The sequence below is a fragment of the Podarcis erhardii genome (genome assembly GCF_964252035.2).
Source record: "Podarcis erhardii genome assembly, chromosome: 3".
NCBI classification, from domain to species: Eukaryota; Metazoa; Chordata; class Lepidosauria; order Squamata; family Lacertidae; genus Podarcis; species Podarcis erhardii.
Genome location: NC_138507.1, coordinates 122,942,966 through 122,964,559, shown reverse-complemented (window position 1 = coordinate 122,964,559; position 21,594 = coordinate 122,942,966). Strand labels below are relative to the sequence as shown.

The following is a 21,594-nucleotide window of genomic DNA, read 5'->3' as shown; positions in this document are numbered from 1 at the left end:
AGGTGGGAGGTGATTTCTGACACTGAATGAGAATTCAACACCCTTCCCACACACTCACCCACCCTAAGCTGCTAAATTATCAGGGGGGGGGGAGCAAGCGTGGGGGAACCCCCTCCCCGGAGCTCATTGTTCACACATGCTAAAAACAGTTGCAGCTTGAGAGCCTTCCGAAACCAATTTCTTTGGAATATTCCCTTCGGATTTTTGAGTTTCAAATCATATAGCGCTTTTTTTGCATCAGGAATGGAAAGGATGCTTACGGAGTCCTGATTCAGTTCCAAATTTTGTACAGAACGCTGTACCCCTGAATGGGTAACTGTGCCCCTGAAGGACCAGGTGCGCAGCCTGGGAGTCATTTTGGACTCACAGCTGTCCACGGAGGTGCAGGTCAAGTCTGTGTCCAGGGCAGCTGTTTATCAGCTCCATCTGGAACGCAGGATGAGACCCTCCCTGCCTGCAGACTGTCTGCCCAGAGTGGTGCATGCTCTAGTTATCTCTCGCTTGGACTACTGCAATGCGCTCTATGTGGGGCTACCTTTGAAGGTGACTTGGAAACTGCAACTAATCCAGAACGCGGCAGCTAGACTGGTGACTGGGAGCAGCTGCCGAGACCACATGACACTGGTCTTGAAAGACCTACAATGGCTCCCAGTACATTTCCGAGTACAATTCAAAGTGTTGGTGCTGACCTTTAAAGCCCTAAATGACCTCAGCCCAGTATACCTGAAGGAGTGTCTCCACCCCCATCGTTCACTGAGGTCCAGCACTGAGGCCCTTCTGGCAGTTCCCTCACTGCGAGAAGCCAAGTTACAGGGAACCAGGCAGAGGGCCTTCTCGGTGGTGGCGCCCGCCCTGTGGAACACCCTCCCACCAGATGTCAAAGAGGAAAAAAACTATCTGACTTTTAGAAGACATCTGAAGGCAGCCCTCTTTAGGGAAGCTTTTAATGTTTAACAGACCACTGTATTTTAATACTTTGTTGGAAGCCGCCCAGAGTGGCTGGGGAAACTCAGCCAGATGGGCGGGGTATAATTTTTTTTTTTTATGATGGTGATGATGATGATTATATTATTTTATGCATTGATGGCCACCAACCTAGATGGTTTGAGTAATCTAAATTGGTTACCTGCTATAGGATGATGTGCATTGATGCTTCCCTCAGGCGCATGGAACCATAGATGTTGGGATGCACTCCAAGGATCATTTAGTCCAACCCCTTGAAGTGCCAGAATCTCAGCTCAAATATCCCTGACAGATGTCCATCCAACCTCTGCTTCAGAACCTCCCAAGAAGGAGAGTCCACCAGGGCCTGCAAGACAGAGTTGTTCCACCAGGCCTTTGGCTAGGGCGCAGCCTGACTCCCTCCTTTGGCAACCTGCACAGAACGGTTGCCATCAATTTGATTTTAATTAATTTTTATAATTGAAATGTTTTTAGAATGTTGGATTATTTGATTATTTGATTGTTGTTAGCCGCCCTGAGCCCGGCTTTGGCTGGGGAGGGCGGGATATAAATAAAATTTATTATTATTATCATTATTATCATTATTATCATTATCTCCTGAGGGAGACCGTTCTGCTGTCAAACACTGTCAGAAAGTCCTTCCTGATGTTTCATTGACATCTTGACCTTTGAATCCATCGGTTTGGGTGCTACCTTCCGGAGCAGCAGAAAACAAGCTGGCTCCATCTTCCATGGAGATATTTCAGGAGGGCTCTCATGTCTTCTCTTCTCCAGGCTAATTCTACCCTACCTGAAAATGCACCTTTTCAAAGCCGCGATTGTGAACAGTGCCCCAAAACATGTGTTTTAGGGACCTACATGAGCACAGCCTTTTAAAAAAGCACATCTTCTCAGCTCCTTAATCTCACCCGGGTCACGTGAGTCACATGTGAGCACAGGCAGGAAGACTCACATCCAAGTTTGGGGACTCAAGATGTTGGAGAGCATGACCTTATATGTGAGGTGCAGTGCCCCCATTGATTTCCAGCACACCCCTAACTTATGGGGAGGCATCAGATAATGGAGACAAGAGTCCAGATACTGGGTCCCGTACACACAGAGACTTTGCACCTGCCCATTAGGGGAAATAGGAAGCCTCAAACATATATTTTTAGATGTCCGTAGAGACACCATTGATCCTTCGCTGAAGAGGCTCGCCGATCTTTCAGACAAGTCTAAACTTAATTTTCTCCTATTAGGCAAAGATCATAAGACGACCTGGCTGGTAGCCAGATTCTGCGCCCAGATTTGTAGACACAGATCATCCTCTAGAATAAAATAGCTTACTAGGGAAATGCTGAAGTCACCCTTTGGGGTGCCTCAGGGTCAATTTCTTATGGTAGCCCAAATCTCAGTTGTACGGGTGTATGTATATATCTCAATTTTAACCCATGAGCTATTGCTGCAATCTGCTCCGATTGTATGTTTTATCTTTATGAACACTGTTTTTATTGTGTTATGTTATGTGAGCTGGTCTGTGGTGTAGTGGTTAGGGTGTGCAGCCTGGGAGTCATTCTGGACTCACAGCTGTCCATGGAGGTGCAGGTCAGTTCTGTGTCCAGGGCAGCTGTCTACCAGCTCCACCTGGTACGCAGGCTGAGACCCTCCCTGCCCGAGGACTGTCTTGCCAGAGTGGTGCATGCTCTGGTTATCTCCCGCTTGGACTACTGCAACGCGCTCTACGTGGGGCTACCTTTGAAGGTGACCCGGATACTGCAATTAATCCAGAAGGCGGCAGCTAGACTGGTGACTGGGAGTGGCCGCTGGGACCACATAACACCGGTCCTGAGAGATCTGCATTGGCTTCCAGTACGTTTCCGATCACAATTCAAAGTGTTGGTGCTGACCTTTAAAGCCCTAAACGGCCTCGGTCCTGTATACCTGAAGGAGCGTCTCCACCCCCATCATTCAGCCTGGACAATGAGATCCAGCACCAAGGGCCTTCTGGGGGTTCCCTCTCTGCGAGAAGCCAAATTGCAGGGAACCAGGCAGAGGGTCTTCTGGGTAGTGGCACCCACCCTGTGGAACACCCTCCCTTCAGATGTGAAGGAAATAAGCAGCTATCTTATCTTTAAAAGACATCTGAAGGCAGCCCTGTTTAGGGAAGTTTTTAATATTTAATGCTGTATTGTTTTTAACACTTGATTGGAAGCTGCCCAGAGTGGCTGGGGAATCTCAGCCAGATGGGCGGGGTATAAATAAATTATTATTATTATTATTATTATTATTATTATTATTATTATTCATAAATTATTATTACTGGAAATAAGCTTTTATGTTTTGGAGGTGAGGGGGAGAAGCTTCTAGCCATCCTATGTGAGAAGCAAGATGCTGAGCCTGTCTGGGTGCCAGACCTGACTGGACCACATGGAGCTTTGATTGAGCACCAGGAATCACTTGGGGATAGGCCTGACAGAAGCATTAATCCACATCATCCTCTAACTAGTCTGGATTACTCAACCTCCCAAATTCTCCCAAGCAGTAGACCTGCTAATCGATAGTATTTGCAGTGTATCTGAAATGCCTTGGGGGAAGAGAGAGGGAGAAGATTTTTCTTATAATCCTCAGTCACTGCCAGCTGCTCTACCTCACCTCATTGCCTCTCCAGCACAGCAGGGAGACGGTTCTGCTGGCCTTCCGAGGCTGCTTGCTCCTTCGCCTATTTGTCGCCAGGCCCACGAGCTGAAAAACGGCCTTATTGAAATGAAGAAGCATTTGGGGCTAGCTCCAAAAGGTGCTCTCTGGAGCGGAGGCGCATTGAGTCATCCTCTGCAACGAGGCACATGAAAAGTGTGGGGGCACCTCTAAAATTTGTTTGCTACCTGCACAAACTGAAAAGGTCATCTAATTAAGCGGAAAGCTCTAAACCGCTTCAGCCCAGTAGACCTGAAGGAGCGTCTCCACCTCCATCATTCTGCCTGGACACTGAGGTCCAGCTCCGAGGGCTTTCTGGTGGTTCCCTCCATGCAAGAAGTGGGGTTACAGGGAACCAGGCAGAGGGCCTTCTCGGTGGTGGCGCCCTCCCTGTGGAAGGCCCTCCCATCAGATGTCTAGGAAATAAGCAACTATCTGATTTTTAGAAGACATCTGAAGGCAGCCCTGTTTAGGGAAGTTTTTAATGTTTGATATTTTATTGTGCTTTTAATATGCTGCTGGAAGCTGCCCAGAGTGGCTGGGGAAACCCAGCCAGATGGTTAGGATATAAACAACAACAACAACAGTTTTGGACAGGAATCTTTACCAGCAATTCCTGCATTGCAGGGCTGGACTAGATGACTCTACAGTTCTACGGTTCTATTTCCCTGAGAGAAGCATTAATGCACACCAGCGTATAACATGCAACCAATTTAGATTACTCAAACTACCAAGTTAAGAATATAAGAATATGATGGCCACTACGTTAGATGGCTTTAAAAGGGAATTTGGACAGTTCAGTCCTATAGAAATGGCCTGTGGTCACTGTCCCTCTGCCCAACTTACATTGCAGCGTGGCTGCAAAGGCGAAGGAGAAAATGAATAGAAAACTCTGATTACGTATTGAAAATGGCTATGGAAATAACAGGCAACAATGATCACCTCCGGGAATCCCCCAAGCAGGGCAGGAGGACAGCAGTCTTCCCCCTCCTCCACTACTGGTTCCGAGCAGCCGGCTCTCAAGGGTAGACTGCTCCTGCAGGTGGAGGTTCATCTACGAAGCTCTTGGAACAAGTCAGTGTGGTGTAGTGGTTAGGGTGTTCTGACTGGGAACTGGGAGAGAGCAGAGTTGCAATCCTGTTTGGCCATGAAGCTCTCACTGGGTGACCTTGTGTGTGTGTGTGTGTTGTTGTTATTGTTTTTGTTGTTGAATTTACAGTGGTACCTCAGGTTACATACGCTTCAGGTTACTTACGCTTCAGGTTACAGACTCCGCTAACCCAGAAATAGTGCTTCAGGTTAAGAACTTTGCTTCAGGTTGAGAACAGAAATCATGCTCCGCGGTGGCAGCAGGAGGCCCCATTAGCTAAAGTGGTGCCTCAGGTTAAGAACAGTTTCAGGTTAAGCACGGACCTCCGGAACGAATTAAGTACTTAACCCCAGGTACCACTGTATATACCGCCCTATACCCAGAGGGCTCAGGGCAGTTCAAAGAAAAATTCGAAATATAAAACTACAAAATAAAAATATTTTTTTTTAAAAAAAAAAACCTCAATAATCCCCCCCCCAAACCCCCACATTTTAAAAGGGCATAGGATGTCAATCAAATCCAATAAATGAAAGGCGCGGGTGTAAGTCACTGCCTCTCAGGGTTGTTGTGAGAATTAAGTGAGGAGGGCGGGGAATATGTCTACCGCCTTGAGCTCCTTGCGCGAAAGGTGGGATTTAAATGCAATGAAATATATAAGAAACTTAAGCCCTGCTTGGGGGATTCCTCGAAGCATTGCTGCGAAACCAGCTTGGCCCTGATCATTCCGCAGGGCTCCATAAGAGCAAGTCATCCCCACCGACCCAGGCGCCTACAGAAATGAAGCCGGCCGCGGCGAATCCCCTGTGCTTTGAGGGTGGGGGGAACCCCGATACGGCAAGCAAGGCTCAGCCTCAGAATTTGGGGACCCTCCGACGCGCCAGCTAGTTGTGTGTGCTGCAGCCTGAAGGAGCTGGCCTGTAATATATGCACCCCATTGCCGAAATCTCCAGAGCATCAGAAGCAGCAGCTGGACCAGACAACCCCCCCTCTCCCCCCTTCTTCCTAGGGTGCAGCAGCTAAGCGGTTAACCGCAGCCAGCTGTAGCTCCAGCCGCCGCTGGATGAAGGCAGCGTGGAGAAGATGCTCCTCCGTTATCCCTGAGCCATCCGCCAAGTTGCGCGCGGCTGGAGAGGCTGCGAAGGAGCGCGGCGGCTGCTGCTGCAGTAGCAAAGGATGGAGGAGGGAGGAGGGGGTGGCGGCGGGGGGGCCCAGGGCAGAGGAGAGCTTTGCCGGTGAGCCAGGATACCAGCCGGAGGGTTGTGCCCAGAGAGAGAGAGAGAGAAAGCCAAGCGGTACTTTTCTGCGACAGCTCCTGAATAATTGAGGCAAGCGAGCGGCTTGCAGCGCTTTGCGAGGCAGCTGAACCGTCACACGGCTCCGGGTCGCCTCTCCTCCTGGTCCAGGGAGGGAGGAGACGCCGACGGCGGAGGAGATGCGCCCTGACTGGCCCGGCAGAGACCAGCAGAGGATGGCAGAGCTCTGAGCCCCTAGGATCAAGACCACCGCCGCCACTGTCCAACCCTGCCAGTCTGTCGTAGCTACTGGGCTGCCTCAGCATCCCCACCGGCAACATGGCTTTGGTCGTGCACCTGAAGACGGTCACTGACCTGCGGGGCAAAGGAGACAGGATTGCCAAAGTCGCTTTCAGAGGTATGTCCGCATGTGGGGACGGCGGCTGGTACGTAGGGGGCGCTGGGCTGCAGGCACAGGGTCGGGGGTCCTCTAATGGCAGCAAAAAGTTCTCCGCAGGGGAGTCGCTTTGGGGCTGCAGGCGTGAGGACAGGGCCTAGGTGAGGGGGGCTCGCTCACCTGTCTGCCACCGGGCCAGCTCCAACCTGAGAAACTGGGGGGCTCCCGCCATCATTTTGCGCATGCCAAAGTTGGCTGGAGTTGATTTTCTTTTTTTAAAAGGGGAGGATTCTGGTGGCTCCAGTTAGTCCTGGCTGGGTGGCCACATCCTCCCAAAGAATCATAGAATTGCACAGTTGGCAGGGATCCTGAGAGTCATCTAGTCCAACCCGCTGCGAAGCAGGAATTTGTTTGCCCAACGTGGGGTTTGAACCCCCGACCCTAAGTCTCATCCTCTACCGACTGAGCTATCGCATGGTAGTCATGTTGCCCAAGTGGCTTATATAAATTGAGACAGATGGAGGAGGGAAGACTTGTTCCAGATTCTTGCGAGACACTTTGCAAAAGCTCTTATTTATTACGTATCCATTCTGTTGCTACCGCACCTTTTCTTCCATGGAGCTCGAGGGGGCTTGCATTCCTCATTTAATCTCCACAACATCCCTGTGAGGCAGGTTAGGCTGAGAGTGAGTGGCCGGCTCAAGGTGATACTCAGTAAGCTCTATGAGCCAAGCAGAGATTCGAACCCACTTCTCCTCCAGTCCGACACCCTCACCACTTACACTGGCTATTCCCATATGGAGGAAGTTGCAGTTGCTGAAAGAGCCAGCTCGGTCCTTGCGGAGCAGACAGTTCAGGGTCGCATCCTGTACCACAACTGGGGTGCAGGAGAAGACGGCACAGGAGTGCCCTGCCCCTCTGCCTGGCTTCACATTCTTCCGCCGAAACTCCTTTCACAAAGAAAGAAGCAAGCAAGGAACAGAGGAAGGAAGCGATTTGATACTGAGTCAGACCTTCGCTCTGTCTCCTTTTCTGCACAGCCTGGCAGCAGTGAAAGTCTCCAAGGTTTCAAGTTGGGATCTTTTCCAAGCCCTAACCCATGGGTAGGCAAACTAAGGCCCGGGGGCCGGATCTGGCCCAATTGCCTTCTCAATCCGGCCCACGGATGGTCTGGGAATCAGCATGTTTTTACATGAGTAGAAGGTGTCCTTTTATGTAAAATGCATCTCTGGATTATTTGTGTGGCCTGCCTGGTGTTTTTACATGAGTAGATTCTGTGCTTTTATTTAAAATGCATCTCTGAGTTATTTGTGGGGCATAGGAATCCATTCATATATTTTTTTCCAAAATATAGACCTGCCCCCCACAAGGTCTGAGGGACAGTGGACCGGCCCCCTGCTGAAAAAGTTTGCTGCCCTAACCAGAGATGCCACTGAGGACTGAATCTTTGTGCATTCAGAGCTGCTGCTCCAACCACTGAGCTTACGCCCCTTCCCCTAGTAGCCTCCAGAATCTGGCCTTTTTCTGACAGTCTCTCCAGTCCTAGTGGAACTCCTCCGATCACCTCCTCCCTCATTTCTGCAGTCATTAAGCAATGCCGTTTGTTCCAGCTGGCCTCTTGGACCCAGCGAAGAGTCAGCGTGGTGTAGTGGTTAGAGCGCTGGACTAGGACCTGGGAGACCTGGGTTCAAACCCCCACTCAGTCTTGAAGCTCACAGGATGACAGTCACAGCCTCTTACCCTAGCTTGCAGGGTCGTCGTACAGATTAACTGAGGAGCGGGGTGAACCGAGGACTCTTTGGAGAGGAGATCAGTTGTGGGAGATCAGTGCAATAAAACCATTGTTTTGTGTTGATCGTGGTGCTGCTTTTTGTATATTTGCAGGGGTTTTACTGTTGTTTTCGATGCTATCTTAATTAGTGTATGGGTAGGGCCTTAAAAATGTTTTAAGTAAGCAAACAAATAAATAAATAGCAGAGCCCAGGCTGGTGAGACACAATTTAAGAAGGATGTTGACAAGCTGGAAGTTGTGCAGAGGAGGGCAACCAAGGTATCAAGGGCCTGGAAACTAAGCCCTGTGAGATGCAGTTGAAGGAGCTGGGTATATTTATCCTGGAAAAGAGGAGAGTGGAGATAGGAGAGCCACCTTCAAATATCTCAAGGACTGTCCCATAGAGGATGGAGCAAGCTTGCTTTCTCCTGCTCTGGGGGGTAGGACTCGAACTCATGGCTTCATGTTACAAGGAAGGAGATTCCGACTAAGCATACGGGGGTGGGGGACTTTCTGTTTTTTTTAAAAAAATAATAATATTTTATTGCATTTTAACAGTAAAAAGGTTATAAGACATAAAAGAGAAAACACAAGAAAGATACAAAAATACAAAAATACAAAAATGCGAACATTTAACAGAACAATAAGAAAGAAAAAAAAATCCCTCTTTTTTAATTTCTCGTCTTTGATTAACTTATTTTCCTGACTTCCTCACGCCTCCCTTTTTTGTATTCCATTTAAAGATTGGTTCAGCAAATTCATATCCTGTTAGTTTATCCTTAATTATTTTTCCTCACATATTATAACTTCAAATTTTCATCTAATGTCAATCCATTCTTACATATTCTTATATCTTATTACTAGAGCCCCTTCATTTCATTTCAATGTCATTAACATTCAAAAATTTTACAGTATTTCTGTAAATAAATTTTAAATTTCTTCCAATCTTCTTCCACAACTCTTCTCCCTGGTCTCGGATTCTGCCAGTCATTTCCGCCATTTCCATGTAGTCCATTATTTGCATCTGCCATTCTTCCAGAGTGGGTAGGTCCTGTGTCTTCCAATGCTTTGCGATGAGTATTCTTGCTGCTACTGTGGCGTACATAAAGAAAGTTCTATCCTTCTTTGGCACCAATTGGCCGACCATGCCCAGGGGAAAGGCCTCTGGTTTCTTCAGGAAAGTAGACTTTCTGACCGTAAGAGCTGTAAGACAGTGGAACGGACTCCCTTGGGAGCTTGTGGACTCCCCTTCCCTGGAGGTTTTTCGGCAGAGGTTGGATGGTCATCTGTTTTGGATGCTTTAGTTGAGATCCCAGAGATTGTAGGGGGTTGGGCTAGATGTCCTTCAGGGTCCCTTCCAGCTCTGAGAGTCTATTATTCTTTGCTTCTCTGCTTTTATGAGGCATCCCTGCTCCCCAGTGCTTAAATATAGACTCTAAGAAAACTAGCAGGAAAAGGCACCTTGGCCCTTTTTTCCAACTCCAGCCCAAAGTTCAAAGTCCAGCCTTACCTGGGGAGGTGCCATACACAGAACCTCGGACTCTCTGCAGGCACAGCCTCGCTCTGCCCCTTTCTTGTGACATCTCCTCTAACACAACCTTTGTGCATGAATGTGTGTAGAATTCATCACGCAGCTATTGCATCCGACGGCATGCACACATGTTCCAAACACATCGCCTACTCTAGCGGGATGCTCCAGGCATCCACTGCATGGAGCGATAATTTGAGCTTTTAATTCTGCAGCCATCGCATCGGCAATCCTCACCTGTGAGGTAGGCCAGCAGTCTTGTGACGCCGGCCCTGTGGAATGCCCTCCCATCAGATGTCAAGGAAAAAAACAGCTATCTGACGTTTAGATGACATCTGAAGGCAGCCCTGTTTAGGAAAGCTTTTAATGTTTGATTGTGTATCTGAAGAAGTGTGCATGCACACGAAAGCTCATACCAAGAACTGACTTAGTTGGTCTTTAAGGTGCTACTGGAAGGAATTTGTTTTGTTTTGACTAATGTTTGATTGTGTTTTTAATCTTTTGTTGGAAGCCACCCAGAGTGGCTGGGGAAACCGAGCCAGATGGGCAGGGTATTATTATTATTATTATTATTATTATTATTATTATTATTATTATTACCAGCAACCTCATACTGTGGGGATGGTACTGAGGGCAAGTGAGACTGACTTTGCAGCTGGTGGCATGAGATTCGGACATGGCACTTAGCAGCTCATGCTGAGCTCCAATATCAGCTTTCACACCCCCATCAGCACCAAATACATTGAGCTGGTGTGCTGTTTTGCAGCATAAGAAGAAATTTGAAAGTAATTCCCACTTCTCAAAACCCAGCAAGAGAAGTGGGCAAGGCTTGCCTCTCAGAACACTGGTTTCCCCTTCCATGTCCACTCTAGGAATGTTGTAAAGGTAAAGGGACCCCTGACCATTAGGTCCAGTCGTGGCCGACTCTGAGGTTGCGGCACTCATCTCGCTTTACTGGCCAAGGGAGCCGGCGTACAGCTTCCTGGTCATGTGGCCAGCAAGACTAAGCTGCTTCTGGCGAACCAGAGCAGCGCATGGAAACACCGTTTACCTTCCCGCTGGAGCGGTACCTATTTATCTACTTGCACTTTGACGTCCTTTGGAACCAGTGGCGTAGCGTGGGTTGTCAGCACCCGGGGCAAGGCAAGTAATTTGCACCCCCTAACCCATGGATTTGCGCCCCCTAACCCTAACCCCCAGATGTTGCACCCGGTGCGGCCGGCCCCCCCTGCACCCCCCATGCTACGCCAATGTTTCGAACTGCTACGTTGGCAAACTCATGTTCGTAGCTTCGAGAACACTGTCCCACCATCTCGTCCTCCGTCATCCCCTTCTCCTTGTGCCCTCCATCTTTCCCAACATCAGGGTCTTTTCCAGGCAGTCTTCTCTTCTCATGAGGTGGCCAAAGTCTTGGAGCCTCAGCTTCACGATCTGTCCTTCCCGTGAGCACTCAGGACTGATTTCCTTCAGAATGGAGAGGTTTGATCTTCTTGCAGTCCATGGGACTCTCAAGAGTCTCCTCCAGCACCACAATTCAAAAGCATCCATTCTTTGGCAATCAGCCTTCTTTATGGTCCAGCTCTCAATTCCGTACATCACTACTGGGAAAACCAGAGCTTTAACTATACGGACCTTTGTCGGCAAGGTGATGTCTCTGCTTTTTACGATGCTGTCTAGGTTTGTCAAAACTCCATGGACAAAGACAACAGTGTGGGATTTAGGCCCCAAAAATAATTAAAGGGGGGGGGGGAATATGCGCAGTGTGCATAGGAATTCGTTCATATTTTTTTTCAACTATAGTCTGGCCCCCAACAGTGCTTGAGGGAGAGTGAACAGGTGCCCTGTTTAAGAAGTTTGAGGACCCCTGTTCTTAATGCTTTTTAAAATTTTATTTTAAAGTTACATTGCCTTTTTTATTTCCTGTCCTGGGCTCCTTTGGGAGGAAGTGAGGGGACCTTAAATGACACTGATTCAAGCCCCACACTGACCACTTCATCTCCACATCACAACCCTTATATTAAAAAAAAAAAAAAGACCAGCAAGTCTGCTTTGCAAGTGTGCAAAAAGCCCTTTAGTTCTGCATCCTGAACTGGCTGGCATGTGACTGAATCCGACCCGGAAATAGTGAAAAATCTAGGAGCTCTCTCCCTGCGTGCCTCTGTTTTGCACATAATAAAATGAAATCACGTATAACCAGCAGGGCTGTTAAAGAACTCTGATTAAAAGGAGACAGCGGAGTAATTTCAGAAGAAGTTAAATAACGTCGTACAAGAAAGCTGCAGAGATAAGAGTGAAATTCAATTTATGTGACTTTGACTGGCGCTTCAAACATGCTTCTCATCTCAGCCTCTGTGCAGCGGCTGTAAATTTAGCGGCTCTGAGCAGGAAACCCTTCTCTTGAGCAGACAGAATAATACAATCATAGGGTTGTAGAACAGGAAGGGATCCCAGGGGTAATCTTGTCCACCCCCCTGCAATGCAGGAATCTTAGTGGAAGAGATCCTGGCAGGTGGCCCTCCAACCTCTGCTTGAAAACCTCCAAGGAAGGAGAGCCCACAGACTCTTGAGGGAGACCATTCCACTGCCAAACAACTCATACTGTCAGAAAGTTCTTCTTTATGCTTAGTTGGAATCTACTTTCGTCTAACTTGAACCCCTTTGTTCGAGTCATTGGTTCGAGTCCTACCCTCCAGAGCATGAGAAAACAAGCTTGCTATAATAATAATAATAATAACAACAATAATAATAATAATAATAATAATAATAATAATTTATTTATACCCTGCCCATCTGGCTGGGTCTCCCCAGCAACTCTGGGTGGCTTCCAACAAAGTATTAAAATACAGTGGTCTGTTAAACATTAAAAGCTTCCCTAAACAGGGCTGCCTTCAGATGTCTTCTAAAAGTCTGGTAGTTGTTGTTCTCTTTGACATCTGGTGGGAGGGCATTCCACAGGGCGGGTGCCTTCTGCCTGGTTTCCTGTAACTTGGCTTCTCGTAGAGAGGGAACTGCCAGAAGGCCCTCGGCGCTGGACCTCAGTGTCCAGGTAGAATGATGGAGGTGGAGATGCTCCTTCAGGTGTACTGGACTGAGGCCAGTTAGGGCTTTAAAGGTCAGCACCAACACTTTGAATTGTGCTCAGAAACATACTGGGAGCCAATGTAGGTCTTTCAAGACTGGTGTTATGTGGTCTCTGCAGCCGCTCCTATTCACCAGTCTAGCTGCCGCATTCTGGATTAATTGCAGTTTCTGGGTCACCTTCAAAGGTAGCCCCACGTAGAGCACATTGCAATAGTCCAAGCAAGAGATAACTAGAGCATGCACCACTGTGGCGAGACAGTCCATGGGCAGCAAGGGTCTCATCCTGTGTACCAGATGGAGCTGGTAGACAGCTGCCCTGGACACAGAATTATGGTAACCTGCGCCTCCATGGACAGCTGTGAGTCCAGAATGGCTCCCAGGCTGCGCACCTGGTCCTTCAGGGGCACAGTTACCCCATTCAGGACCAGGGAGTCCCCCACACCTGCCCGCCTCCTGTCCCCCAAAACCAGTACTTCTGTCTTGTCAGGATTCAACCTCAATCTGTTAGCTGCCATCCATCCTCCATCCGCCTCCAGACACTCACACAGGACCTTCACTGGCTTCGCTGGTTCTGATTTGAAAGAGAGGTAGAGCTGGGTATCATCCGCATATTGATGAACATGTGACAGCCCTTGAGATATTTGAAGGTGGCTCTCCTATCACCTCTCAGTCTCCTCTTTTCCAGGCTAAACATGCCCAATTCCTTCAACTGTTCCTCATAAGGCTTGGTTTCCAGTCCCTGGATCATCTTGGTTGCCCTCCTCTGCACACCTCCCAGCTTGTCAACATCCTTCCTAAATTGTGGTACCCAGAACTGGTATTTCAGTATTCCATACCATAAGACTTAGGAATATCTGTGAACAGATTCAACCCCCCCCCCCAAAAAAAAATCCCTTCCTTGATTCAACATACATGCTATGCTATAATTCATACTGGCATAGATCTCCTGTTCTTTGACTGTCCCAAATGTGTAAGCTCTTCTTCCACGGTAATTACATAGTAAGAGCAAAGGCTGGCACGGCCAAATTACATGCAATAGGTTCATGTTCATGTTCATTCAGGACTATAGTTGACCCAGTTATCCTTTGTGCTGTTGCATCAATACCGCGCCTATGTACCCAACTTACATTTTTTCATAAATATTTATTGAGCTTGAGATTAATGATTTCAAACACTATAACATTGAGAATGATTTCTTGGAGGCGGAGTGGTAAGCCAATTTGCCTATGAAATCCCCTTATCTCAAAAATGCCAACTGGACCATTGAGGATAATTTAAGGAGTAACAACACAAGACAGATGTGGCAGGGGATTCAGCATATTACCAACTACAAACCTAACCTTGGTGCTGTCGACGGTGACCCTTTGCTGGCGGAGGAGCTTAACTTCTTCTTTGCTCGCTTCGAGAAGGAGCCACCTGAGACGCCGGTATTACAGCCACCAGCCCATAGGGGCCCCTCATTCACTGTAGAGGAGCATGAGGTGAGACAGGTATTGAGGATGGTGAATCCGAGGAAGGCTGCTGGACCTGATGGCATCACGGGAAAGGTGTTGAAGGGCTGTGCGGATCAGCTGGCGAGGGTCTTTACTAAGATCTTCAACAAGTCCTTACACCAGTCTATTGTCCCACCCTGCCTGAAGTCGTCAACTATTGTTCCTCTGCCTAAAAAATCCACAATCAGTAGTCTGAACGACTACAGACCAGTTGCACTGACTCCAATCATCATGAAGTGTTTTGAGAAACTGGTGCGCCGTCACATTATTTCCTGTCTTCCATTAACTTTTGACAACTACCAGTTTGCATACAGGGCAAATAGATCCACGGAAGACGCTATCACTACCACTCTCCATGCTGCTCTGTTCCATCTGGAGCAGCCGGGGAGTTATGTGAGGCTGCTGTTTGTGGATTTTAGCTCTGCTTTTAACACTATCCTCCCCCATAGACTGGTGTCCAAGCTAGAGGCGGTTGGACTCTCCAACTCCACCTGTCTCTGGGTTTTGGACTTTTTGTCAGAACGTTCTCAGAGGGTTAGAGTAGGGTCACATATGTCCACAGCCCTTAGCCTTAACACCGGCTCACCACAGGGTTGTGTGTTGAGTCCCCTGCTCTATACTCTCTATACGTATGATTGTACAGCCATTTATTCCAGCAACAAAATCATCAAGTTTGCTGATGACACTACGGTGGTGGGGCTCATTTCAGGAGGGGATGAGTCCGCCTATCGGGACGAGGTGGAGCGGCTTTGTGCTTGGTGTGGAGAGAACAATCTGGCTCTTAATACGGCTAAGACCAAGGAATTGGTGGTGGATTACAGGAAAAAAAAGGCGGACATTCAGCCCTTGTATATCAACGGGGAACGGGTGGAGAGGGTGGCGGAATTCAGGTTTTTGGGAGTGACTATCGATCAGGGCATGACTTGGAGCGCAAATACCACTGCTCTGGTGAAGAAGGCCCAGCAGAGAATTTATTTCCTCAGACTTTTAAAGAAGAACAATCTGAGTGAGAGACTGCTGGTGTCCTTCTACCGAGGCTCCATAGAGAGCATTCTCACATACTGTATTTGTGCCTGGTTCTCCAGCTGTACAGCTAGGAAGAGGAAGGTGCTCCAGAAGGTCATAACCACAGCCCAAAGGATTATTGGTCATCCCCTCCCATCTTTGGAAGAACTGTACGGTTCCCGTTGTCTTAGGAAAGCAAACAATATCCTGCAGGATGCATCTCACCCGGGACACAGTCTGTTTGTACTACTGCCTTCTGGCAGGAGATACAGAAACATCAAGTCAAGGACAAATAGACTGAAAAATAGTTTCTATCCAAGAGCTGTGGCCTTCTTAAATGCAGTAACTCGATAGTGTGACCTGGGAGTTTGATGGGTGTGGGTGTGGGTGTGGCTGGAATGTGGTTTGTTTGGTTGTTGTTGTTGTTTTGCTTTTGTTGTTTTTAAGGGATGGCATCCAATTTCGTTGCACTTGTGCAATGTTGCACTTGTGTAATGACAATAAAGAATCTATCTATCTATCTATCTATGAAATCCCCTTATCTCAAAAATGCCAACTGGACCACTTCGATGGGCAGAACTGGCACTGTTTACAGGTGTTGCAGAAATACCCATTCCACATTTCCCGCCCCGACCTGGCCACAGTGATCCATGCGACGGTCACCTCCAGGCTTGACTACTGTAATTCGCTCTACGCAGGGCTGCCCTTGAAGCTGTCCCAGAAACTCCAGCGGGTGCAGAATGCTGCAGCAAGGCTCCTCACGGGGTCTCTGCCATGGGAGCATATTCACCCAGTGCTTTTCCAGCTGCACTGGCTCCCGGTAGAATACGGGGTCAGATTTAAGGTGCTGCTTTTGACCTTTAAAGCCCTTCACGGCCTAGGACCCTCGTACCTACGGGACCGCCTCTCCTGGTATGCCCCACGGAGAGCCTCAAGGTCCATAAATAGCAACACCGTAGTGGTCCCGGGCCCTAAGGAAGTTAGATTAGCTTCAACCAGAGCCAGGGCCTTTTCAGCTCTGGCCCCGGCCTGGTGGAACGCTCTGTCTCATGAGACCAGTGCCCTGCAGGATCTGATTTCTTTCCGCAGGGCCTGTAAGACAGAGTTGTTCCGCCTGGCCTTTGGCTTGGAGCCAATTTGATTCCCTCCTTCCCTCTCTTTTTCCCCCCCTTTTCCTTCTCCTCCTGCGATGAGGCTACATTTTAATATTTTAATGTTCCATTATTTCAATGTTGTATTTTATTTTTGTTTTTAAGTTGTAATCATTCATCTTGTTTTTATTATTGCTTGTAAGCCGCTCTGAGCCCGGCCTTGGCTGGGGAGGGCGGGGTATAAATAAAAAATTATTATTATTATTATTATTATTTGTGAGGACTCAATCTTCTAGGGTAGCAGCACCTGGCCTGTGGAACTCCCTGCCTATTGATGTCAGGCAAGCGCCTTCCCTGTGGTTTTTCTTTTTTTGGCTCCTCCTAAAAACATCCTTAGGGACGCGGGTGGCGCTGTGGGTTAAACCACAGAGCCTAGGACTTGCCGATCAGAAGGTCAGCGGTTCAAATCCCCGCGACGGAGTGAGCTCCCGTTGCTCGGTCCCTGCTCCTGCCAACCTAGCAGTTCGAAAGCACGTCAAAGTGCAAGTAGATCAATAGGTACCGCTCCGGCGGGAAGGTAAACGGCGTTTCCATGCGCTGCTCTGGTTCGCCAGAAGCGGCTTAGTCATGCTGGCCACATGACCTGGAAGCTGTATGCCGGTTTCCTCGGCCAATAAAGCGAGATGAGTGCCGCAACACCAGACTCATCTGCGACTGGACCTAATGGTCAGGGGTCCCTTTACCTTTAAAAACATCCTTAGAAACACTAAACATTTGGGTAAGATGTTGATTGCTCTGCTTGCAAGTCACTTAACCCCGCCAGGGTTCCCAGAAACTGACGGCTTATCGGTCTCCTGATGCAGAAACAGGTTTTTTTCCAGAGCACCAGAGGTTAATCTCCTGATCAATAGCTAAGATTTATGTCTGACCACCATCTATCTCCATGTAACTATTTCCATCAGCAGCCTGCCAACAAAAGTCACTCAATCCACCATGTTCTCCCCCGGAAGTTATTATTACGATCTTTTAAATGATTCCCCTGACTATGTCTTTAGCTTTTCCTGTTTTATCTGTAAGTTGCCTTGATTCCCTATCAGGGGTGAGAGGTGGGGTATAAATGAATGAATGAATTTACTGAAGAGAGATAGATAATTGATTATGGTCGGAGACCAGCTTATAAAACACACTTTGGGGGTACATTCCCAGAAAGAAAACAAATAGTTAAAACAATGTACAACAATAAATTTAAATTTTATAAATGCGATAAGCATGTTAATAATAATAATAATAATAATAATAATAATAATAATAATATATTTATTGTCATTGTTGTTTAGTCGTTTAGTCATGTCCGCCTCTTCGTGACCCCCTGGACCAGAGCACGCCAGGCACTCCTGTCTTCCACTGCCTGCCTCATGCTGGTAGCTTTGAGAACACTGTCCCACCATCTCGTCCTCTGTCGTCCCCTTCTCCTTGTGCCCTCCATCTTTCCTAACATCAGGGTCTTTTCCAGGGAGTCTTCTCTTCTCCTGAGGTGGCCAAAGTCTTGGAGCCTCAGCTTCAGGATCTGTCCTTCCAGTGAGCACTCAGGGCTGATTTCCTTCAGAATGGAGAGGTTTGATCTTCTTGCAGTCCATGGGACTCTCAAGAGTCTCCTCCAACACCAGAATTCAAAAGCATCAATTCTTCGGCGATCAGCCATCTATATGTGATAAGCATATAGACTCTTAAAACTTTAAGCTAAGCTACTGCATAGATATGTCCCAGAGTCACCCATGGAACTGATTTTGGGGATTTTCTTCACGAACTAGTTTGAGTCGGGGGATGGTCTGCACCTACAGAGAATTTACTGAACATCTTAATAACAATTCAACCCAAATCATTGAATGATTCAAGAATAATTCATGGAAAGGGGAGGCAGATAGGAAGGGAGGGGGCTCTCTGTGTCCATGCATGATCTGGCTAGCTGGATGGCCGGTGGGTGGAATGGACGGACACAACCCTCTGAATTTACAACCAACCATTGCTCAAGAGGCTCCCTGCCAAGGTTTTCAGCCGAGAAGTGAAGCCTGCAGGCCAGCTGAGCTGAGCGCCTTGCTGTGAAATCCACCTGCAAAAAAACACAGAGAGGTATCTGCTTGCCTGGAGCTACAGATTTCGTTTGCTGCTGACAGAGGAAGTGCTGAGACGCCTCGCACTGTTTCCCTAGAACCGCAGGCTAAAAGATGCCTAGCTGAGCATCTATTCCGCACATCAGCTGTTTGGCGGTGAGTCTGAGCAACCTCAGCAAAGCCCTGCCGTCCCTCCTGCTCGTGAGGAGACCCTCCTTGGGTCACCTCATGAACTGCAAGGACTCATAGAATCATAGAATCATAGAGTTGGAAGAGAGCACAAGGGTCATCGAGTCCAACCCCCTGCCAAGCAGGAAACACCATCAGAGCACTCCTGACATATGGTTGTCAAGCCTCTGCTTAAAGACCTCCAAAGAAGGAGACTCCACCACACTCCTTGGCAGCAAATTCCACTGTCAAACAGCTCTTACTGTCAGGAAGTTCTTCCTAATGTTTAGCTGGAATCTTCTTTCTTGTAGTTTGGAGCCATTGCTCCGTGTCTGCTTCTCTGGAGCAGCAGAAAACAACCTTTCTCCCTCCTCTAGGTGACATCCTTTTATATATTTGAACATGGCTATCATATCACCCCTTAACCTCCTCTTCTCCAGGCTAAACATGCCCAGCTCCCTTAGCCGTTCCTCATAAGGCATCGTTTCCAGGCCTTTGACCATTTTGGTTGCCCTCCTCTGGGCACGTTCCAGTTTGTCCGTGTCCTTCTTGAACTGTGGTGCCCAGAACTGGACACAGTACTCCAGGTGAGGTCTGACCAGAGCAGAATACAGTGGCACTATTACTTCCCTTGATCTAGATGCAATACTCCTATTGATGCAGCCCAGAATTGCATTGGCTTTTTTAGCTGCCGCGTCACACTGTTGGCTCATGTCAAGTTTGTGGTCAAACAAGACTCCTAGATCCTTTTCACATGTACTGCTCTCAAGCCAGGTGTCACCCATCTTGTATTTGTGCCTCTCATTTTTTTTTGCCCAAGTGCAATTATTTTTTGCCCAAGTAGGGTGTTCCCTACTTCCAGCGGGCAAGAGCTTTTTTTGGAGAAGATCTCTATTCCTATTCTTGGGGGTGGAGTGGATTAATTTTGATACTATACTACAGGCACGTCCAACTCCCAAGAGACTATGATCTACTCCCAGTATAAAAACACTGGCAGTGATCTACTGGCAGTTGTTGAGCTTTTTTTAGGGGAGGGGGGCAGAGTTGTTGAGCTTCTTGTTGTGGGACATCATTGCTGCTTTTCTACCTTTGTTCTCAAACTTCACCTGTTCCAGAAGTCCATTCCAAAACCAAGGCGCGCTTTCCCACAGGAAGCAGTGCAAAATGGATTAATCCGTTCCAGACTTTTAAAAACAACCCCTAAAACAGCGATTGAACATGAATTTCAAGATCTAACGAGACCATTGATCCATAAAATGAAAGCAATAAACAATGTACTGCAGTTGCACAATCAGTCAGTCGGTAGCTGAACTGGGTTCCACATAGTCACAAAAACAAAACAAAAAGAGCCGCAAAAACAAAAATGCAAAATAAATAGCAAAAACAGACATACCTCAGTGTAACACTCAAAATAGAAGAAGTGGCACTCAGATCAGAAGCATAACACTCAAAATGGAGCACATTCAGCTTCCAAAAAAAGTTCGCAAACTGGAACACTTACTTCTGGGTTTGCAGTGTTTGGGTTGTAAGTTGTTTGAATACCAAGGCATTTTAAGAACCAAGAGACCACTGTACTATGCATGTTTAAATGTGATACTGCAAACTCATCCCTCTCACTGAATATGCATATATGTACATATGCAAAAGGCTGATTTATAATTGTACTTCGGGAATGATTCCTGTCTTATACTTTCTGTATGTCATGTGATGGTATTATAACCCAAATCATTGGGTTATAAATCAAGGAGTTGTTTCTTTTTTTGCTTTCCAATGGACTTCTTATCGATAAAAAGTGAATTCTTATTCTGTGAGTGTGGCCCAGAGGGGAAAGTCTGGGAACCACAGATCAGCCCTGTCGGTTTCTGTGTTGTAAGAGGGAGCCTTCAGCAGAGGAGAGAGCAGCCTTTGAGCAAAGGAGCTGGATTCAAAGTGTGCTCTTCATCTCTGTCGCCTACAAGCTTCACATCTCCGCTTGCTGATGAAGCTTCAGAGGGCTTCAATGAGTTTGTCAGACGGAAAGAGCAGCCACAGTAACACTGGGCAAAGCTGCATGCCACAAGATCAACCTGCCTTGAGCCTTTTTCACGCTCATGTCATTTCACCTTCTGGCTGTTTCAGAGACCCTCCGAGTGCCCCTGTTTTCCAGGGACAGTGCCGGATTTCAGAAGCCATCCCGCTTTCTGATTTGAATGTTCCACTTTTCCTTAAAGGTAAAGGTAAAGGGACGCCTGACCATTAGGTCCAGTCATGGCCGACTCTGGGGTTGCGGCGCTCATCTCGCTTTATTGGCCGAGGGAGCCGGCGTACAGCTTCCGGGTCATGTGGCCAGCATGGCTAAGCCACTTCTGGCGAACCAGAGCAGCGCACGGAAACGCCGTTTACCTCCCCGCCGGAGCGGTACCTATTTATCTACTTGCACTTTGACCTGCTTTCGAAATGCTAGAGCTCACCCCGTCGCAGGGATTTGAACCGCCGACCTTCTGATCGGCAAGTCCTAGGCTCTGTGGTTTCACCCACAGCACCACCCGCGTCCCAACCGCTTTTCCTTAGGACGTCCCTATTTTCATTGGAGAAATGTTGGAGGGTATGGGACACCGCTATTTTCATTGGAGGGTAAGAAGTTATGAGACCCCTGAGCCAAGGAGATAATAATAATAATAATAATAATAATAATAATAATAATAATAATAATAATAATTTTATACCCCACCCATCTAGCTGGGTTTCCCCAGCCACTCTGGGTGGCTTCCAACAAGAGATTAAAAATACATTAAAACATCAGTCATTAAAAACTTCCCTGAACAGATGTCTTCTAAATGTCAGGTAGTTCCCAAAACCAGAAGGCGGATGCCCTGTCCCGGAAACCTGAAGACAACGCAGACACGGTTCAGCAAGCAGCACCCACCACGATCCTACCACCAGCTGCGTTCCTGGCCACCCAGGAGGTCGAGCCACTGCAGGCTCGGGTGCGGGAACAGCAGCGGGTCGACG

The 21,594-nt window shown here is 47.8% G+C and overlaps 1 protein-coding gene across 1 annotated transcript in view; it reads left to right on the top strand.

Annotated features, from left to right (window-relative positions):
• Window positions 1-5,685: 5,685 nt before the first annotated feature.
• The window catches only part of OTOF (otoferlin), a 203,173-nt gene continuing 187,264 nt past the window's right edge, over window positions 5,686-21,594 (top strand). Inside the window, exon 1 of the mRNA XM_081854518.1 lies at window positions 5,686-6,376. Within this exon, the coding sequence (XP_081710644.1) occupies window positions 6,298-6,376 (79 nt within the window). The 5' untranslated portion in view covers window positions 5,686-6,297. The remainder of the gene's footprint in view (window positions 6,377-21,594) is intronic.